Source organism: Python bivittatus, unplaced genomic scaffold (genome assembly GCF_059951505.1).
Source record: "Python bivittatus isolate LINGU-HERP-01145 unplaced genomic scaffold, Pbiv_v1 ctg000690_np1212, whole genome shotgun sequence".
NCBI classification, from domain to species: Eukaryota; Metazoa; Chordata; class Lepidosauria; order Squamata; family Pythonidae; genus Python; species Python bivittatus.
This window is the reverse complement of record NW_028277096.1, coordinates 16,933,512-16,951,758: the sequence shown is the minus strand read 5'-3', so window position 1 is coordinate 16,951,758 and position 18,247 is coordinate 16,933,512. Positions and strand designations below refer to the sequence as shown.

The 18,247-nt window shown below is 39.9% G+C and overlaps 3 protein-coding genes across 6 annotated transcripts in view; 2 read left to right on the top strand and 1 right to left on the bottom strand.

Annotated features, from left to right (window-relative positions):
• NF1 (neurofibromin 1) overlaps positions 1-18,247 on the bottom strand; it is a 197,765-nt gene that overhangs the window by 74,345 nt on the left and 105,173 nt on the right. The window lies entirely within an intron of this gene.
• On the top strand, positions 1,313-8,793 carry EVI2B (ecotropic viral integration site 2B). The gene is made up of 2 exons (XM_007420377.3): positions 1,313-1,424; positions 3,733-8,793. Exon 2 carries the CDS (start codon positions 3,753-3,755, stop codon positions 4,635-4,637), a length of 885 nt encoding a protein of 294 aa, XP_007420439.1. The 5' UTR covers positions 1,313-1,424; positions 3,733-3,752; the 3' UTR covers positions 4,638-8,793.
• On the top strand, positions 13,633-17,397 carry OMG (oligodendrocyte myelin glycoprotein). The gene is made up of 2 exons (XM_007420376.4): positions 13,633-14,788; positions 15,662-17,397. The coding sequence occupies exon 2, from the start codon at positions 15,668-15,670 to the stop codon at positions 16,997-16,999; it is 1,332 nt and encodes a 443-aa protein (XP_007420438.2). The 5' UTR covers positions 13,633-14,788; positions 15,662-15,667; the 3' UTR covers positions 17,000-17,397.

Sequence of the window (18,247 nt, the reverse complement as noted above, 5' to 3'; positions counted from 1 at the left end):
TGAGAAACATTGCTTTTAACTATAGCTCAGCAAACGCATGGATCACATATCCCCTCCCTTTTCTTTCCAGTGTAAATTCCTTCAGTCTTTCTTAACAGTTTTTATTATTTTTAGCACTAATCAACTCTGGCTTTGTATATTTGTTAGCTTTGTACTATATACTTCCTCCAAGGAACTTGAGGTATATGTGGCTTGCTCCAGCCCACCCATTCATGTTACTAACTGCAATTAATCAACAGACAACACAAGGTCACAAGCTCAAGATCCCACAAAGAATATCAAGGTTGAGTTGACATTTGAACTAAGGCTGCTCTCACCTGAATAGCTCCCTGCTAAACCACACTGGGTTTTGCTCATGCCCACTTTTGGTTGCCATGATGCCAAACAAAAAAGTGGTTGATTTCACCTTTTGGTTTGATGTGATAATCTACCCATTACGGCTGTGCATTATCTACAATCAGACCACTATGGCTTCCTTTTTCCATGGCAAAAAATAATAATAAGGATTTAGCTTCGTGGTTATTGAATATATCCCTTTGAAACTCTATTTAGGAAAACATAAAGCATGGTTGAAGCTATTAGTCGCAACTGATTAAATCCTGACTTAATAAACAAAGATGTGTATGAGCCTCTTCAAACACTAATACTACTATGCTTCACTGTTCTCACAAGAAAGCAACAAATCCAGAAGGATGCATTAATATTCAAAGCCATAACATCCAAAGCTTGGCCAAAAGCCTGGCTTCCAAACAAGCTAGGTTATTCTTTTTCAGAAACCATTAACCAGGGTTCCTTGTTCTCATGTAGTCAGAATCTATATTTAACTGCAATTTCCTGGCTTCCCCAACTTCCAGCTTACACGAAAGGAGAAGCAACAGGGCTGCAGGCTGATGCAAAAAGCTCATGCATATTTGACCTTGCAAAGTAGGACTGGGATTGTCAAAACCAGATCAACAGAGATAGACACACACACACCCCAACCATTATTAAGACTCCTGAGAGAAAGGCTGTGATGGATGAATGATATTCTCATGGGAAGTGGTGCAAGAAAGCAAAAAATTCCCTGCCTTCTAAGAGAAAAAAATAGTGGATATTTTTTACAGTTATGCTAACATTTTTCACCCAACTTCATAACAGCTTCTTAATTCCTCCTGCTGCTCTTAACTTTTTGGCAAGAGTTTTGGTTTTCTCTCCTTCATCTATGGAAACAGCTATACTGACATGTTTAAATATTTCTTAATTTGAGGGGCTTCCGGCATTATGTACTGATAAACTTCCTCTTTATGTCAGAGTAAGATCCTTTTGCAATATGCGAGCCACCATACCATTTAAAGTGTTTGCTGTGTTCTCACTTCCCTGGTCTTGTAACACTAAAAGGTAATGCTATAAACAAGAAGTTGAATAGTGCAGGAGAAATCAAAAAGGTAAGACAGACTTAATTATGCTTCTTTGGCTTAAAATACCCTCAAAAGAAACAAGAAATGACTAAAAGCTAATATGGAAAAATAGGAATATGTTAGATCTCAAAAAGTGGGCACTCTTTACTCCTTTGAGTAGCAATTTATTTTAAGTGTCATGTGCTTCCTGCCAGATGTAAAAGATTTAAATGAGTTTCTTTCTCAAAACTTCATATTGAAGTCTGTTTTATTATTGTGACCGAGACTTTCATCCGGTTAAATTCTAGTACTAGGATCCAAATGAGAGAATTAGGTCTGTGATTAGATCTGTTTGTACATGTTTGGTGCAAACAGGAGCACAAAAGTGGATGGACAGAAGCTTAGTAATTTCTGAAATCAGCCATCTCCTTTCAGATTTCACCCTGATATCTGGATCAGGTTACAAATGCAATTTTAACTCTTTAATGAAACTAAGCACACATTCAATCGTTTCTATATGCAGTGTTCCTTTAACTGCAAGCCCCACCATTTATGGCGGAATCTTCTGCACATTTATTCAAAGAGCCTCACTGAGTTCATTTTTGGAAATGCCAGTATTAGGTTTTTGGAAAGACAGATCATTTGAACGGCAGCAAAAAAGCCAGGCTTCTTCACGTGTGATGGCCCACTAATATAACCTTAAAAATAGCTGGACCCTGTTTAGGGAAGAAGAACACCATGATAGTGGAAGCTCCCTGATTCTCTACCCTCAGATCCTGGGATGGACGGATAGGATTTCTACATGTTTATATACAGGATTTAAAAAAAATCTATTAAAAACAATTTGATTAAGGACGGATATTATCCTGGGGTCCTCCCCCATTCTTCTAAAGCCAGAGCAGTAACTGGTCAACTTCAGGCAGTAAATATCTGCTGATATCCATCCTGTTCTCATTGTCTTCTTAACAAATCTAGTTTCAGCATTCAGGGCCTTTTCAGCGCAGCACCAGTTTCTAGAACTCCCCTCTCAGCAAAACTCTCCTAGTGCTCTCTTTGTCCTATTCTTGCCACACAGTACAAAAACTCTTTTTTAATTTTCCTGAGTCTTTTAAGACATTTTGTTTAAAAACGGTCATGCTGGACTGCAATCACTGCAGTAACATATTATTATTTGACGGTGCTTTAATGCATTTATTATCATTGTGATTTAAGCTGTAGGCTAAGGCTGATAGCAGGTAGTATCTTTAATAGATAACAAAAATAATACTTTGTTGCATTATACTACTGCTGAGAATTTATTTAACAGCAACAAAAATCTTCCATGTTGTTTGCTGTATGACTTTTCCCCCATTATTCTAACCTAAATCCCAAAACTATGTCACAAGCTATAAGCCCTGTGCCCAAATAACCCCACCTTGAATATGTCAATTTTCCATCTTATTCCTGAATGAATCCAAGCATTGGAGCCATCTCTTTTTAATCAAGCTCTGATATGAGGCACTCATTATTCCGTATCTTTGCACTTCTTTGTTATAAATGGTGAATTATCCTCAATGCAAGTCAAAGATGGCTATTGGTAAGGCTACTGATCTATTCTTATACTTTTTTGCACTCCATGGGGGAAAAAAACTACGCAAAAAACTGATTTTGGAACTTGGTATTAAAAGGCCACTTCCATCTGGATGAGTATGCCTGAAAAATTAAGATCAATGTCCTTTTGTTCTTTTACTAAGCAGGTACGAGATGGGGCCTATGTTTGTTTGTTTTTAATGTGGCCCCAGATTTGTAGAATTCATTCAGGGCTCTTAAAAATATATGTAGTTTTACCTCTTCAGGGTTTTTTAAAAGAACAATTCTCATATTTCAATGTAAATCTGCCTTTTACTAACTGCTGTGCTTTTGGATTCATTAAAATTGTTATCTGTATGGAGTATGTGTTTAGATGTGTTGCTAGCGCACACACTTTTCTACCCTACAACTGTACATTTTGTCTGTAATGCCTCAATTTTTATTGCACTGTATACGTTTAGGGACATGGTCTCATTAATTTATATTTATATTGTACATTTTGTTTATTATTTTGGTCCTCAAGACGAAGGGTGGGTAAAAACAGTTTTCATAAATAAACGTGTTGTATATTGAAATTTTTTTTTTTTTAAAGATGGTTTTAAAAGCAACAAATAAGTTGAAACTAAAATCTCTTTCCTCAGAAATTGGTAAAATCCTGGCTATTCTCTCATGTGTCTTCCAGTACGCGGGCTTTTTTTTATAAATGTTTATTGTTGCTATGCTTTCAGAAGGTAAAATCGGGTGCTCATATTACTCTCTACCTTTTATCTTCTTGATGCTACAAAAGAGATCCCCAGAATTTTGACAATGGCCATCAAGTCCATCCTTCTAATTTTCATCTATGGACAACTGTGGTGGAATCACACAGCTGGAAAGACAGAGGGGCCTGCAACCGTGTTGCCTCCAGCTGCGCTGGTCTTAGTGGGTCTCGATTCTGAACCCCACAGCTCTTCATATCAAGCAAGTAAATCAAAAGTCCCTACCAAAAATGAAGAGCAAATGCCTTCCAACAATCCCCAGCTTCCTATCACCACAGAAGAACCTAAAGGAGCTAAGTTTGCAGATGAACATTTAATAGTTGCTGTGATCATTGGGGTCATCTTGCTGTTCATGATTCTCATTATTGTTGCCATCTTCCTTTGGAGGCAACGGAAAAGGGCAAATTTGCCTCTTCCCCACTGGGCAGGCCGCTCCCCATTTGCAGATGGAGACGTGCCTGACCTTACTGTAGATAAAGAACCCGCGCAAGGCATAAAGCGGATGTCGGTTCTCTCTCTTTTGCCATGGAAATTTAACAAGAATACGCAACTGCTGGAAAATGCAGAAGACCAGCTTTCTGAATCAAGGCAGAATGTGGATGCTCCACAGGGATGTGGTACCGCAGGAACAGAGAGTGAGTCAAGCCACACCGCAACAGCAACCTTGGATTCTTCAACAAGCATCCAAACTCAAATTTCTGAAGAACCAAACAACTTAACTGACATTTTGGTCCAGCCTGAGAGTCCAGGGCTAGTAGACCCTCCTTCATCCAGCTGGCCTAGTGGAGTCAGTGGAGATATTTGTACTCTTGAACCCTGTCCCTTGGAACAAAATGTAGAGTTCCAGTGCTCTATACCACCAAATCTGTCCCAACAAAATGTCGGTGAAGCAGTGCTACTTCCTCCACCACCAGAAGACTTTTTGTGTAACTGATATTAATAGATTTTGCAGCAAATACTGCTTCCTTCTGATTTTAAAAAAAGTCATGTATTGAAACAAAATGGAGTAGGTCCATTTAGTTTCATCATCTCTTACTTCAAAAGAAGCTTTCAGGAAGACTCCCCAGTCAAACATGTTCCTCTTGCTGCTTCTCCCCAGTCTCTAATATTCCAAAGTAGGCTGCAGCTACAGAGAGAGACTTCAGGAACATCCATGGATTTATGCTCCTTAATTCTTTTATTTGGACAAGACTCATTTTTATGGGGAGTCTTTTTGCCTTTATCACTCTGGAATCCTTCTAGTCTGGTGTGAACTTTTTCTAATCAAAAAACTGTGTACTTAATGTAACTCTCTATTTAGTGCTTTTAAATGATCACCCAGCAGTGTAGAGGTCTGACCACCCAGTTGGTCCCTGCAGTTTGAAGTCAACCCTTTCCTTTTGAGAAGTTTCCTCTTTTGAAATTACAGCACAACAATACTGAACTTTCCGCACAATGTCTGACTTAGTCGACATTTTGAATCTCACAATTCTTCTCCTTTCCCCTAATTATAATCCTTAGATCTTATGCTGAGTCCTGTGTACCCACATCGTTATCAAGAATTTATTCTCTCCCAGTTTGTACTTTGCTTGAAGGCCTATTTATATATCCTATCTAAAAAACTATCCGTTTTTCTTGATCGAAAAGCACCTGACCACAAACAGCCCTACTGGCAGTTTTCAAATCCTTACACATTTGCCTATTGTGGTTCATTAACCGTGTTCTACACAAATTAGTGGGAATGATAAGAACACTTACTAGCTTCAGCCGTAGTGTAGCATGCGCTTGCAGGCTGCAGAAAACTATGTATTTGCGCACTTGCGTTTCTACTCATACACAGAGAAGCATGACAATCGTTTTTAGCTATTAATCATAGAGGACCGGATTACTAACTTTCAAGAGGTCAGGGGCAGAATTTCTTTCACTACCAAAACAGCCACTGCTTTATTCCCTCACATGGAAAATCATTCCTAGGTGCACTTCAAGAGCGATTTTAGCTCAGTTCTCACAAAGCACTAGAAATTTTAAGCCAGACTTCCTCAAGTTGGTGGGGGGATTCTAGGAGGTATCATCCCAAAATATTTGAAGGATGTCAACTTGAGGAAGACTGGATGCTGTGAACTAAGAACCATAAAGAAATTTTCCCTTAATGTTGTTAAATTTGAACAAAAGGTTTGCAATTATTTTGTTAAGCTAGCCTGGGAAGAATTTTGTTTGGGAGAATTCTGACTGATGGAATACTAGAGGTGATCATAAGCAACATTTGGGAAGTGTGACCTTAAGCCAGGCAGGGGTACACGGACCAGATTTTTGTCTTCAGCAGGTCGCTGAGAAATGTTATGAATGAGACAGGAAAAAAAAAGTATGTTTGTTGATACAGAAAAAGCATACAATAAAATGAATAAGCTTGAATGATGGAATGTTTTGTGGAAACACAGAATTGAAAGTTGGTTGCTGAATGAGGTAAGAGTGGAATATGATGGAAGGAAACCCACTGTGAGAATAAATAGCATGTTTGGTAAATGATTCAACACTGAGCAGAGGGTAAGACAAAAATGTGTGATGTTCCCTTGGCTGTTTAATGTATTTGTTAAGAATGCTTGTGGTAACATTAGAGATATATTGGGCAAGGACTTGAATATACAGCACAGATGATCCTGTGTTCTTGGAGGGAACAACTGCAAAAAAATTAAACAGCAAAAACTGGCATGAGTAGATGAATCTGTTTACTTAAGACAGGAACATGGATAGAGAAATATTAAGACATGCAAATACTAGTAGAAAGATGGTGGGTATTATCTGATCAATTGCAACCAATGAGTGATAAGATGTGAAAATGAAAGCTCAGAGTCACTTTGTGGGAGATGGGCAGCTATACAAATGTGACATATAAATACATTAATAAAATTAATAAATAAAATGGCTTGTATAAGAGTATGCTTTTGCCTACTTTGCTATATGGGAGTAAAAATTGGTTATGTCAAGAAAAACATAAGTTGAATGCAGTGGGAATGGGGCTCTTAAGTCCATGCATTTAACAAGAAGAGATAATGTCCAGAATAAATGTGAACTAAATACACCAGTGAGTAACTAATATGAATTAATGCACTGAGGTGGTTTGGTCATAGAAAAAGAATAAATGAGGATTCAATCACAAAATAAATGTATGAAGGAAGAATGAATAAGTGAATAAGAGGAAGGACAAAATGAGAAAGTAGCAGTTGGATGGCACTGAGAAAATCCTCCTTTTTTTCTGTCATCCCTTCAATTTATTTGACTTATTATTTCTTACTCTTTTTCTGTGCTCTGCATAACACTGCTTATTTTGAAAAGGAACAGGATGATGGGGTATGCATATATACAAAAAAAGGTTTAAGCAGGAGGCAGTAGTGTCATCACCTGGAGGATTTGCTGTCATTGAAAGAAGCATAAATTATGCTTCATATCACGGAATTCTACAGGAGAACACCAGGCCATCTGTTGGTCAGCCAAAGTGAAATGCAAGTGGGCCATACATCAAGACAACGATCTCAAACATGCAAGAGAATGAAGGACAATTAATGCAATGGTTTGTCCAGACCTAAACTGGCTGAAATTTGTGGCAGGATCTGGAAAAAAAAAAAAAAGGTTCATGCTAGAAAATCCTCAAACGTTACTACTGTAAGTTGAAACAACCTGCCATGGAGGGCCGAAATTCCTACACAAGTATGTGAAAATAAATTAGAAGAAGCATTTGGTTGCAGTTATTGAAACTACAGTAAAGATAGTACAATCAGTTACTGAATCCAAGGAGGCAATTACTATTTCACAGTGGTATGTCCCAGGCTGGATAATTTTGTTAAGAAATATATGAAATAAGCACTGTACGCTGGGGGTACTTGTTTGCTCAGACTCCCTTTATATATCAGCAGGACCCATATAAAGCTCTGATAGCATCTGGTGATAAAAATAGGAAAAAATTAGAGGAAATGGAAGGGGGCAAATACTTTTTCATAAAACTGTACATTAGTAGCAGAGTACTGATTGCTACAGGTGAAGAGAGACTCAACCTTTCATGTTTCTTAACTAAGTTTAGTTTTCCAGGGAGCCTTGAGTAGCTGTGTATACATTGTTTAGATCCAATGTGCGCTCTCCTCTACATCGAATCTCTGAAGGAGTTTTAGAGAAGCCCTCATTTTTAAAAGCAGTTTCCTGCTTAAGATGATTCATCTCATAAAAAATGATCTGACTTGATCGGATTATGTTTGTGTAATTTTCTTGTTTTTACTAGCTAAGATTTTCCTCGGAATTTCCAAATAGCTTGTATCATGAGGCTTTACTTCCCCAAAATAATTTATGGTGTCTTGAGATTTCCAGGAGATGTAACAGATAGATGTAGTGCTAATAAACTTCATCTGTATAATGTCTGCTGTTAATATGCACATTTCCAATTGTTATGTAATGGAAATAACCAGGCTGAAACAGACAGAGAAGCTATTTCCTGATATAAAATTGTTTGATTTACTCCGTCCTCCAGAGAATTCATGTGTGTATGAACGTATGAATTCAGACAGATTCTCATAAAATATTCCACACTTACTTCAAACGCACTGGGTTGATACTGAACATAATTCCTGAGTTAACACATTGCACTAAATAATTATAGAATTATTTATTTAATAAAGTTCAATTGGCTGAGTTCACACAACATGCTAAGCTAAAATCGAACAGAACGTATTACAGGGCACTGTGATATATGAATCCAAAAAAAAAAAAAAAAAGGAGTAAACAACATACATGGTTCATGTGTTCACATAACATATGAAAAACATAACATGCTATAACACATGCTTTATTTAACTATGATTTGTTGAATTAACCAAAATAAACCCCAGTTTACAAATCACAATTCCAGAAATCATACAACATGCTGATCTTCAAACAAGCAAGCCACATTATGGCTTTATATGTTACGTGAACCCAGCTCAAGTCTCTATAATTTCATTCATAAGATGGGTCACGGCAGACCGATACTTGATTACTTTGGGCTACCTGGCGAGTTCATGACAAATTAAATGTAATTAATGTAAGTAATTAATTAAATTGTAAGTTCAATTAATTAAAATTGGAGACTTAAATACTGACGAAAGGGAGAGGGCAGAGCTGTGTTTACAAATAAGCCGACACCACCACCTCATGCAAGACTACACAATCATGATTTGGTTCAGGTACACCTATTAGGTATACAGAAACTGCTGTTAGAGGGAAGTTATTCTTCCTTAAAGGGCCTGCAAAACAGAAACTTGGCATTTCGCTGGGACCAATTTCTTGGCAAATGTGCAAACGATGTGCTACTTTTCTTCCACCCAACAGTCAGGTCTGCCCTATTCACATGGAGTAGAGTTTCTCAACCTTAGCAACTTTAAGATGTGTGGACTTCAATTCCCAGAATTCCCCAGCCAGCCATGCTGGCTGGGGAATTCTGGGAGTTGAAGTCCACACATCTTAAAGTGGCCAAGATTGAGAAACGCTGATATAGAGACTGTAGCTACAAGTGCTGCACTGATCCTATAACCATGAAAGAGGCTCTTCCCCATCTTGTTTCCCAGGTATCAGCTGTGCCATCCACCTGTCCTCTTCCCTGACACCAATAATGCAAGCGACCAGAAACAGAAAACTTGACCAGGGGAAATGGACTGAGGAGATGGAAGCTCTTTTGAGGGGTGAGGTCGGAGCTCCCTCACGTATGCGACTGGGATGGATATGTGGAAAAAAATCGCTTGGTTTGGCCCTGAAGTCTCAACACCCGAAATGGAGTTTTTTTTAATTTAATATAGTCCCTGACTGCTGTGGTCAAATCTACACCTGGCAGTTCGTAATCCAATAAAAAACCAGATATTCCACCAAACAGCGATGAAAACATTCCTTGATGAAAACAACCAACAAAAATATCTCACAGCTCTGTCATCATAGGCTTATGAGGGTCACTGCATCAGCATCAGTGCCAGTTTACCAAACGAAGGGTCACCTCCATCTTGAACCAATGTGCTGCGGTACCAAATGCTCCTGCTTTAGGCAACCCTCGATATTAATTCCATTCTTGTTCTGAACGGCTCTCCCTGATCTGATCACGTTTGCCAACATTTTTGTCATGCTCGGTTCTCATAGGTGTGGTGTTTTTTTAATTTTTTTTTTGGAACCTGTGTGGCTTTTTAAAATATTTTTTGCATACCTGCAAATCTTGGGTTTCTCCAAAACTGCTGCTGTCTCTCTTCCCACCCCGCCCAGGGCACACATAATGGTTGCTTGTTTGTACAGCCAAATTAAGGCTCTTGTAGCTTGAGTATCAGAAATAGAAGGAATTATACTATGCTGGGTCTTCACTTTCACTCAAGGAAATTATTTTTCAGCCAGAAGCCACACCGTTTCTGCTATCTGGGTGCAACCAGAAGTGTAATGGAGGATTGCAATTCAAGCTGATAATTACTGAGACAGCGTCTGCCAGAAGGGAGCTCAGCAATGCAGAACTAGTAGCAGCCAAAAAGTGTAAAATAAGTAATACCTTCAATGCTGCAAAGTAAAAGACCATATACTGAAATAGATAAAACTGAACATGTTCTTGGACAAAGAAGGATCTTTCCAGTTTAATCAAACAGACAACTGTCTGTAATACACACTATGCTCTACCCCAAGTTATAAGCACACCATTAAAAGTGGGATTGCAACCATCTGTAGATGAGCAAAGATGAAGGAACTAGCATTAGTATAGGTATTTCTAAATATGACCAAATGGGTGCTAACCCTCTCATATAAAAGAAGGTGCCCATTTTCAGGGTCCTAGTTGTGATGATCTATTCCTTGGTGCAATAGTTCAGGGTAGACATGTGTCCTTAGCAAGATGCTTAGTACTAGTTCAGATTTTCATTGTACTGACAAGTTATGAAGGGTAACACAATAGTAGCAGGGAGGAGGAGGAGGAGGAGGAGTCAGAAGAAGGAGAAGGGCTGCAATCACAGATAATCTATGGGAAGTTTGCCATGGATTGCAAATGGGAGGTGGTCTGCAGTGAATCCAAGCTGATCTCATCCACAGTACAGGCCTTGATGAGTGTGGGGACATGCACCTCCCGTTCAGCTTCAGATTGCTGGGTCCTACTCCAAAAAAACTCAGAGAATTGCCTGTAAGGATGAAACCACAGCACTGGAAGTGATTGCTCCAATTATATTGCTCATTCAAATGTATCTGTGCCAGCCCTCCCAGGTAAAACGGACAGAAAACATGACCAGATGAGCTAATTCTACTTTACTGTAGAGTTAATGTAGAATTCTGCTACATTTACAGAATTTTGCAAGTCTGAAAGTACAAATCTCCCACCCTCCCTATTTACCGCTTGAGTAGTTAGGGCGGGTCCTTCGTAAGTTTCTTTCTCTGGCCCTTATTCTGTTGTGGACTCCTTTCTCTTTTATCTGACCATTATCTAGGCAGCATCTCTCCCCCCCCGTCTTCCAAGGTCACCCTCACATTTCATAACAGTCTATCATTCATACCTACATCAATAGTTTTCCACTTTTTAGATCTAGGGAGCTTTCACCTCAGCTTGCAATACAGGAATCGGCTTGATTCACACTGTCATCTGCAGCTGAAAAGGGTTCCTTCAAACCTTATCCTGACACATGCAGTCTCAGATTATTGTTAACAAAACACAAAGCACAAGTTATAGAAGTAGCGCTCTAGCAAATACCAATGACATTAACTCCTAACAAAAATATTTAAGATAAAATCCACTGCAGGGATCACCAGGTTTTCAGGCCACAAATAAATAAATTTAAAGAAAAAGACAGAATGCAAGATTTCATCTGCTTTTAAAAGTACCATAGAATCATAAGGTTGGAAGAGACCTTAAAGATCTTCTAGCCCAACCTCCAGGACCAGGGCAGGAATCCTCAGACCATCCCAGACAAATGGCTGCCTGACTTTTGTTCAAAAACCTCCAGTGCTGGGGCACCCATGACTTCAGGCTGTTCCGCTGCTTTAACAGCTCTCACAATCAGGAAGATTATCCTTATTCTGAGTTTGGATCTCTCTATGTAAAGCTTCCACCCATTAGTTTTTGTCCTACCTTTAGGCACTACAGAGAATAAATCACCTCCTCTTCCCTGTGACAGCCCTGCAAGTATTAGAAGGCTGCTACCCTATCTCCCCTTGGCCTTTTCTACTATAGGCTAAACATACCCAGTCCCTTTAACTATTCTTCATAGGATTTAGCCTCCAAGTCCCTTACTAATTTCGTTGTTCTTCTCTGCAGTTTTTCCAGTTCCTCAATGTCCTTCTAGTATTGTGATGGCCAGAACAGGTTGTATTTTGAAATACTGGTCCATATTTACTTTTTTTTTTTTAATTATTTTTATTTAATGTTGGGAGGATGCAGACATGAGCACTATTTTAAGGAGCAATGGGCAGCCTTGTGCCCAGGGACATTATGATATTTTGGTGATTTATTAAAAAGCTCTCTGATCTAGAATCAGCTGAAATGAATAGGTGCTATCCAAGAACATGGAGGACTGTTGTGGTAAGAAGCAAAAACAAGATCTGCAAAGGAGGTAACTAAAACCTGCAAGCTAACTTGAGGACTAGCGGTGTGCGAGGTGGCAGGAGTGTGTGGGTGAACAAGAAGTGGCACAGAATTATTTTGTGCATCAGAAACCACTTGCTGGCAAAGAGTTGCCCCTCAATGCTCTGAAATCCAGAAACAGCACTGGAGAACCTAAACCTGAACCACCCACCAACTGAAGCACACTTTGGATTGCACCTTACATAGTCTGATGGTCACATCTTTTGCTTGTGCCAAGGGGCAGCAGGCAAGAGTAGTTCTTTGTCCAACTGGTCAGAAGTGAAGGCCTATTAATCATCTCTACCCACACTCCCACACCACACCAATTCTTGCTGTAAAATGGCAATTCCAAATTATAAGGGACAATTTTCAAAAATCACAAGAACCATTAACCGCACTAGAAAAAGCTCAATTTACAACTGACAATGACAATTTACAGAAAGTTCACTACAGCTCTAAACCAAACCTGCCTAAAGAAAAATATATTGGCCTATATTTTAACAGAAAGGGTGAGCTTTCACAGCAATTCACAGTTCAGGGGCTGCTTCAGGGAAATTCCTGTTCCAGTCCAGAGGATTTAATTTGTCATGCAGTACATGCTGAATTTACCGAAGTCCCTGCCATAAGATGCAGTGATAGCTACCAGACTAAACGAAGGAGAGTATCGACAGCTGCCATCATAGGGGGCCTTATGAAACTCATATATTCAGAAATAATCTCCCTCTGAATGATAGATGCTGTGGAACAACAAGAGAGGGCTATTCATTTCCTGTGAGCTTCCCAGAAGCAGAACTGTGAATTAGATGGACCCCTTTGATCCAATCTAGACATAACTGTATAATCCTGTTCTTATGAGAGTGTCATGTAGCTGAGCTGGTTAAATAAAGATTAAAGTTGACTTCCTTTCTTCTTTGTCCTTCCTAATTTACCCATGTTGTGGTTTTTCTGAAAGGCCCTATTTTTATAAGGTGTAGAATTCTGCCAGTCATGCTGCTCCTTGTGCTCCCAAGAGTATCTATGGTCATGGCCCCTGCAAGAAGAGATTGGTTTTCTATAGAGTCCGGTAACCATAAAGCTCTCTCACATTTTTCTGCACATTCCATGGCCACTGGGCCTTCCTAAAAAGGAGGCTTCAAGGAAATCAGCAGTGGGTGCATGTACACTGGTAGGATAAAGGAAAATGGAGCGGGCCCTGAAGTCTAACTTTGCAGCCTTAGCCTTAATTTTGCAGCCTTAGGCTCTACACATACAGGCAGAGTCTTTGTCTAAAAGAGCACATCATTTTTGGACCATGGAGGAGGACATTCATAAAGGAAAAGGTTTTGTCTAGAAAGAACCACAATACTAGGAAAGAGCTATATAGGAACTGAACCCTACAGTAAGCCAGAAGAGATGTTTAAGCCTCTTCACAGAAGGAGAAAACAAAACAGCTGCTGACTGTGATAGTAAAATTTAGCCACATTTTTAATCTAGATCAAGGCTACCATCAGGGTTAGTTTCCCACTCTGAGTGGCACCGTTCTGTCAAAATAAGCCAAAAATACAAAGCACACTAAAAATATGGGCTAGTACATATCATTATGGCAGTGTATTTTTAAAACAGTTACTGAAATAGGTTGAAGTAAGAAAATATAGCTGAAAAAATGAAAAGTTTTACTGATTCTTTTTATATACACATGGGTTTTCTAAAAGTCCTGTGCATCATTCACTAATTCTCTGTGTGGCTAAATGTTATCTCAAAGGGCATGCCATTAAAACCTCCTGCTGCACTTAGGACAGTAAGCTTCAATAAACTGTTTCTTCAATCATGCTAGGAATTCTCTCTTCTGATTTTTCAGTGAAACAGAAGGGGCAAGGAGCTAAGGAGCAGAATTGAAAGGAGCTAAGGCTGAGTGGAGATTTGCACGAGGTTCTGAAACAGAAGAAGAGGCTGGACTAAGTGATTCTGGGGTCCCACTACAGCCTTGTGAAATACATTTGATTTAATACTGCCAGAGTCTTTTAGAGTTTCAGTTTAGAAACATAGGATGATTTCAGAAAGATAAAATGCTTAAACACAAACCCAGAAAACAAGAGCCAAAGACTGAAGGAGCTTAAGCTTAATAAAAATATCGCGCACACACACACACACACACAAAGGGGGAACTGGATGCTATTTGCACAAAGTATGCACGCTGCATCTTAATGCACCGAGAGATATCCAGAAGAAGGGTCAGAGGGGAACATAACTGTACCAAGTTTGGAAACTTGGCTTCCCCCCCAAAAAGGAACTGCCCATTTTGTTGAGCATGCACCCCTTGCAATAAATTTGAGTCAGCACCAAAACAACAGCTCTGCAGTCTTCCGATGGAAAGCTGATCAGGTGGTTGCAGAGCCCCTGGAAACGGCAGTACGATGCAGCTGAAGAGGCAAAGCACAGCCCACAGACAAACTGTGGCTTGCCTCGAGAACAAGCCGACCTTTGCATCTGAATCTTTCAGGGAAATGATGCACTAAGACTACAGCAGAGAGAGTCAGGTAAGTTGCTTTGGCTGTTCTTTCTCCTCCTTTTAAGATCCAATCCTCTTGCCACAGAACAAGGGGTGTGTGTGTGTCTGTGTGTGCCGGGGTGTATGTGCCTAAAGTAAAAAAATTGAGAGAGACAGAGAGACTGGGAAAGATACTGGGAGAAGAAAACTAGTCTAACTTGGCAGTCCCCTGCACCAGCACTCTGCTGCAGTGACAGCTATAAAATCTCCTCTTAACGTTTAATTTGGTTCTGAAAATGTTTCTGCCTTGGAAAAAGGGGAGTAAGGCTAGGGTAAGAAGGGAGAAAAAGTACCCGTGGTGGAACGCGGGCAGGGGAGCCTGCCTGAAATTGTTCTGAATGCATTTTGGAACCATGGATGCCGTTTGCTCTCGCATGCCTTATTTACAGCAGGGATAAGAGAGTTGCTGTACAACTGCTGGAATTTTAAGACCTACGCTACATCCAGCGTAGTCCGCCACCTTCACACAGAGCATCATTTTATAACAGAAAGAATACCCAATAGATAAACTGGAGATTCAAATTGCTCTCAACAGAAAGCGGACATTGTACAACATTTGGAAGAACCTAGCGGTTTAGGAAGAATGCTACCATTAGGAGCTGGAGGCGGATGGGAGAGTGGGAGGAGGGAAGATGAGATGGAAATAGATTAGACTCTTTTGCCAGACAGCAAGACAGGAGGATGAAGAGCTTCTTGGTAAATAAGCATGGTTTTCTGCACCATTAAGATGCCACAGGGATGTAGGTATATCTGGATTTATGGAAATGCAACTCCATTGGCAAGGGGTAAGCGCTTTTTCAAAAAATAGCCAGGCTTCTAAAATGTGGGATAAACTGGGCATGTGCTATATGTTTGCTTCTAGGCAACAATGGAGAACCGGGTCTTGAAGGCATCACTTGGTGTCCTGGCTCTTCTCTTCTTCATACCAGCCATTCAGGGTCTTTGTCCTTCTTTGTGTTCATGCTCAGGAAATGATAGAAACGTGGACTGTTCTGGCAGAAACCTGACCACGCTGCCACAGGGACTTCAGGACAACATTACCTATTTAAATCTGTCATATAACCACTTTGTTGACCTCAACCACCAGCTGACTCAGTTTGCCAATTTGAGAACCCTGGATGTTTCTGACAATTGGCTTCAGAGCCTCCCAGCACAGCTGCCCAGGTCCCTGTGGGAAATATATGCCACGCACAATAATATCAAGGTTCTCCAAAAGCTTGACACAGCTTACCAGTGGAATCTTAAAGTCCTTGATGTGTCAAGGAATATGGTGGAAAGGGCTGTACTTATTAACAATACAATGAGCAGCCTCAGATTCCTCAACCTCAGTAGCAACAAGCTTTGGACCGTCCCCACCAACATTCCTTTCAACATGGAGATAGTGGATCTATCCAACAACTTCTTGTCACAAATCCTTCCTGGCACGCTGACGAGACTTACACGTCTTTCCAAACTTTATCTGCACAATAATAAGTTCACCTATATCCCTGACAAAGCGTTTGACCAGCTTGCTCAACTACAACTAATCACACTTTACAACAACCCATGGGCATGTACAGATAAGCAGCTAGCCCTCTCCTATTTGCAGAAATGGATAGGGAAAACGGAAGCCACAGTCCTTGGGGTGCCATGCTCAGAGGAGGTCACTGTACCATGGGAAGGCTCCATGACATTCACAGCTGCTCCAACAGTGGCACAGAACCACCTTATTAAAGCCATAAAGGCAGTGGATACAACTGACTCTCCAGAAGCAACTGAACGCAATGAAACAGTGCAGGAACAACAGTCTAGAATGACAGACATCAATGTCAACACTACTGCTGACCAAACAATAGTATTCATGAGCACCGATAGGCCACTGGCCCTCCAACCAGAAAATCTCAGCACAGAGAAGCTTAATTCTTTTGAAGCGGCGGCAGCCACACACATGGTCTACATTCAAGATACAACCTCTGTGAAGTCCAGCACAAAAGGGTTGGCGGAACCTCCCACAATTCCTATGACCTTGAGTATCACCAGCGGGGTGCCTACAAACTACCCAAAGAAACAACAAAGCACAACAATAAAAAGAGAAGAACACACCACAAAAATTAGCCCTCGCGCACCCTCTAAAGCAAATGTGCCCAGGGGGTATTTGTTCTCCACTGTAATGCTTGCAGTGGTGGCCCTGGCAACTGGTGGTGGATTTGTGTTTAAATGAATGAATTGCTTCTTTATTCCATATTAATAAAATGGGGGGGGGAGAGAAATGCTCCTGTTCCACAATGATTTAGATGCAAGAAGAAATGCCTGTTTAAGATTCTGAAATATGACTGAAGAATATAACTCCTCTTGAATGACAAGACTGCAGAAAAACCATGTCTTGATAACCAAGCTGCTACTTACTTAAATTATGTCTTACTGAATTAAAGAAATAAAAAGGAAGAAAATTCTATCAAATAATATGATTGTTTTTATGAAATGTGCTTATTTTGTATTTACATTTTTAATTTTCTTCACAAAAATATAAAAAATGTCAGTATTTTCTGTATTGATTATGAACAGTTTTGTCATTAAACATCTTGAAACAAAAATATGAAAGGCCTTTGTTATACATGTACTGTCAGATTTGCCAGACAGAGAACCTTGTAATATAAAAGTGCTAATCCTTTATAAAAGATGACATGCATAAAGGGAAAAAAAGGAGGGGGGGGGAATAAAGATATCTAAAACATAACTACTTCTAACCATGGTTTGTTGCCATAACTCTTGTTAAGATCCTAAGAGAACAGTAAAACCACAGATTTAGATTGCTATGCTAACTAATGCAAACAGAGGAGATGGGAAACGAGGTTATTTGCCAGCTCCCTTTAAATTTTGTTTAGTATTAACATCTAACGATAGTTTAAATAGGACTGGAAGCCTGTAGTCCTTAAGATGTTGTTGAAATACTTTATTTATTCATTACATTTATATTTCCCTTTCATTCAGAGCTGAAGGTGATGTACATAGTGCTCCTTCCTCCCATTTTCCCCCACAAGAACCTTGTGAGGTAGGCTGGCCTGAAATTGAATGATTGGCTCAAAGTCATCCACAGTTTCCATGGCTGAAGATGGACTTCAACCTGGGTCTCTCCCAAGCCAGTCCAATACCTTAACCGCTACTCACAGAAAACAAACAATGGCTTAAGTATTTAATACCTAGCACATTAATACCTTTAACTTCAAAACCCTTCACATAGGTTGAAACTCAATGTCGCCACAGGCCCATTCGGCATCAGGTTGGAGAGAGCTGACCTTTTTTATTTATTTCATCAAATTTCCATCCAACTGTCAGCCCTTTGAGGCAGGCAAGGTCAACCCCAGGCACAGCATGGATTCAGGTAATGCGCTTTACTGCTGTCAGGTAGAATAACAGAACTTTGCAAGCCCGCCTAAGTTTCTCTCTGCCCCATCTTATACTAAACAAA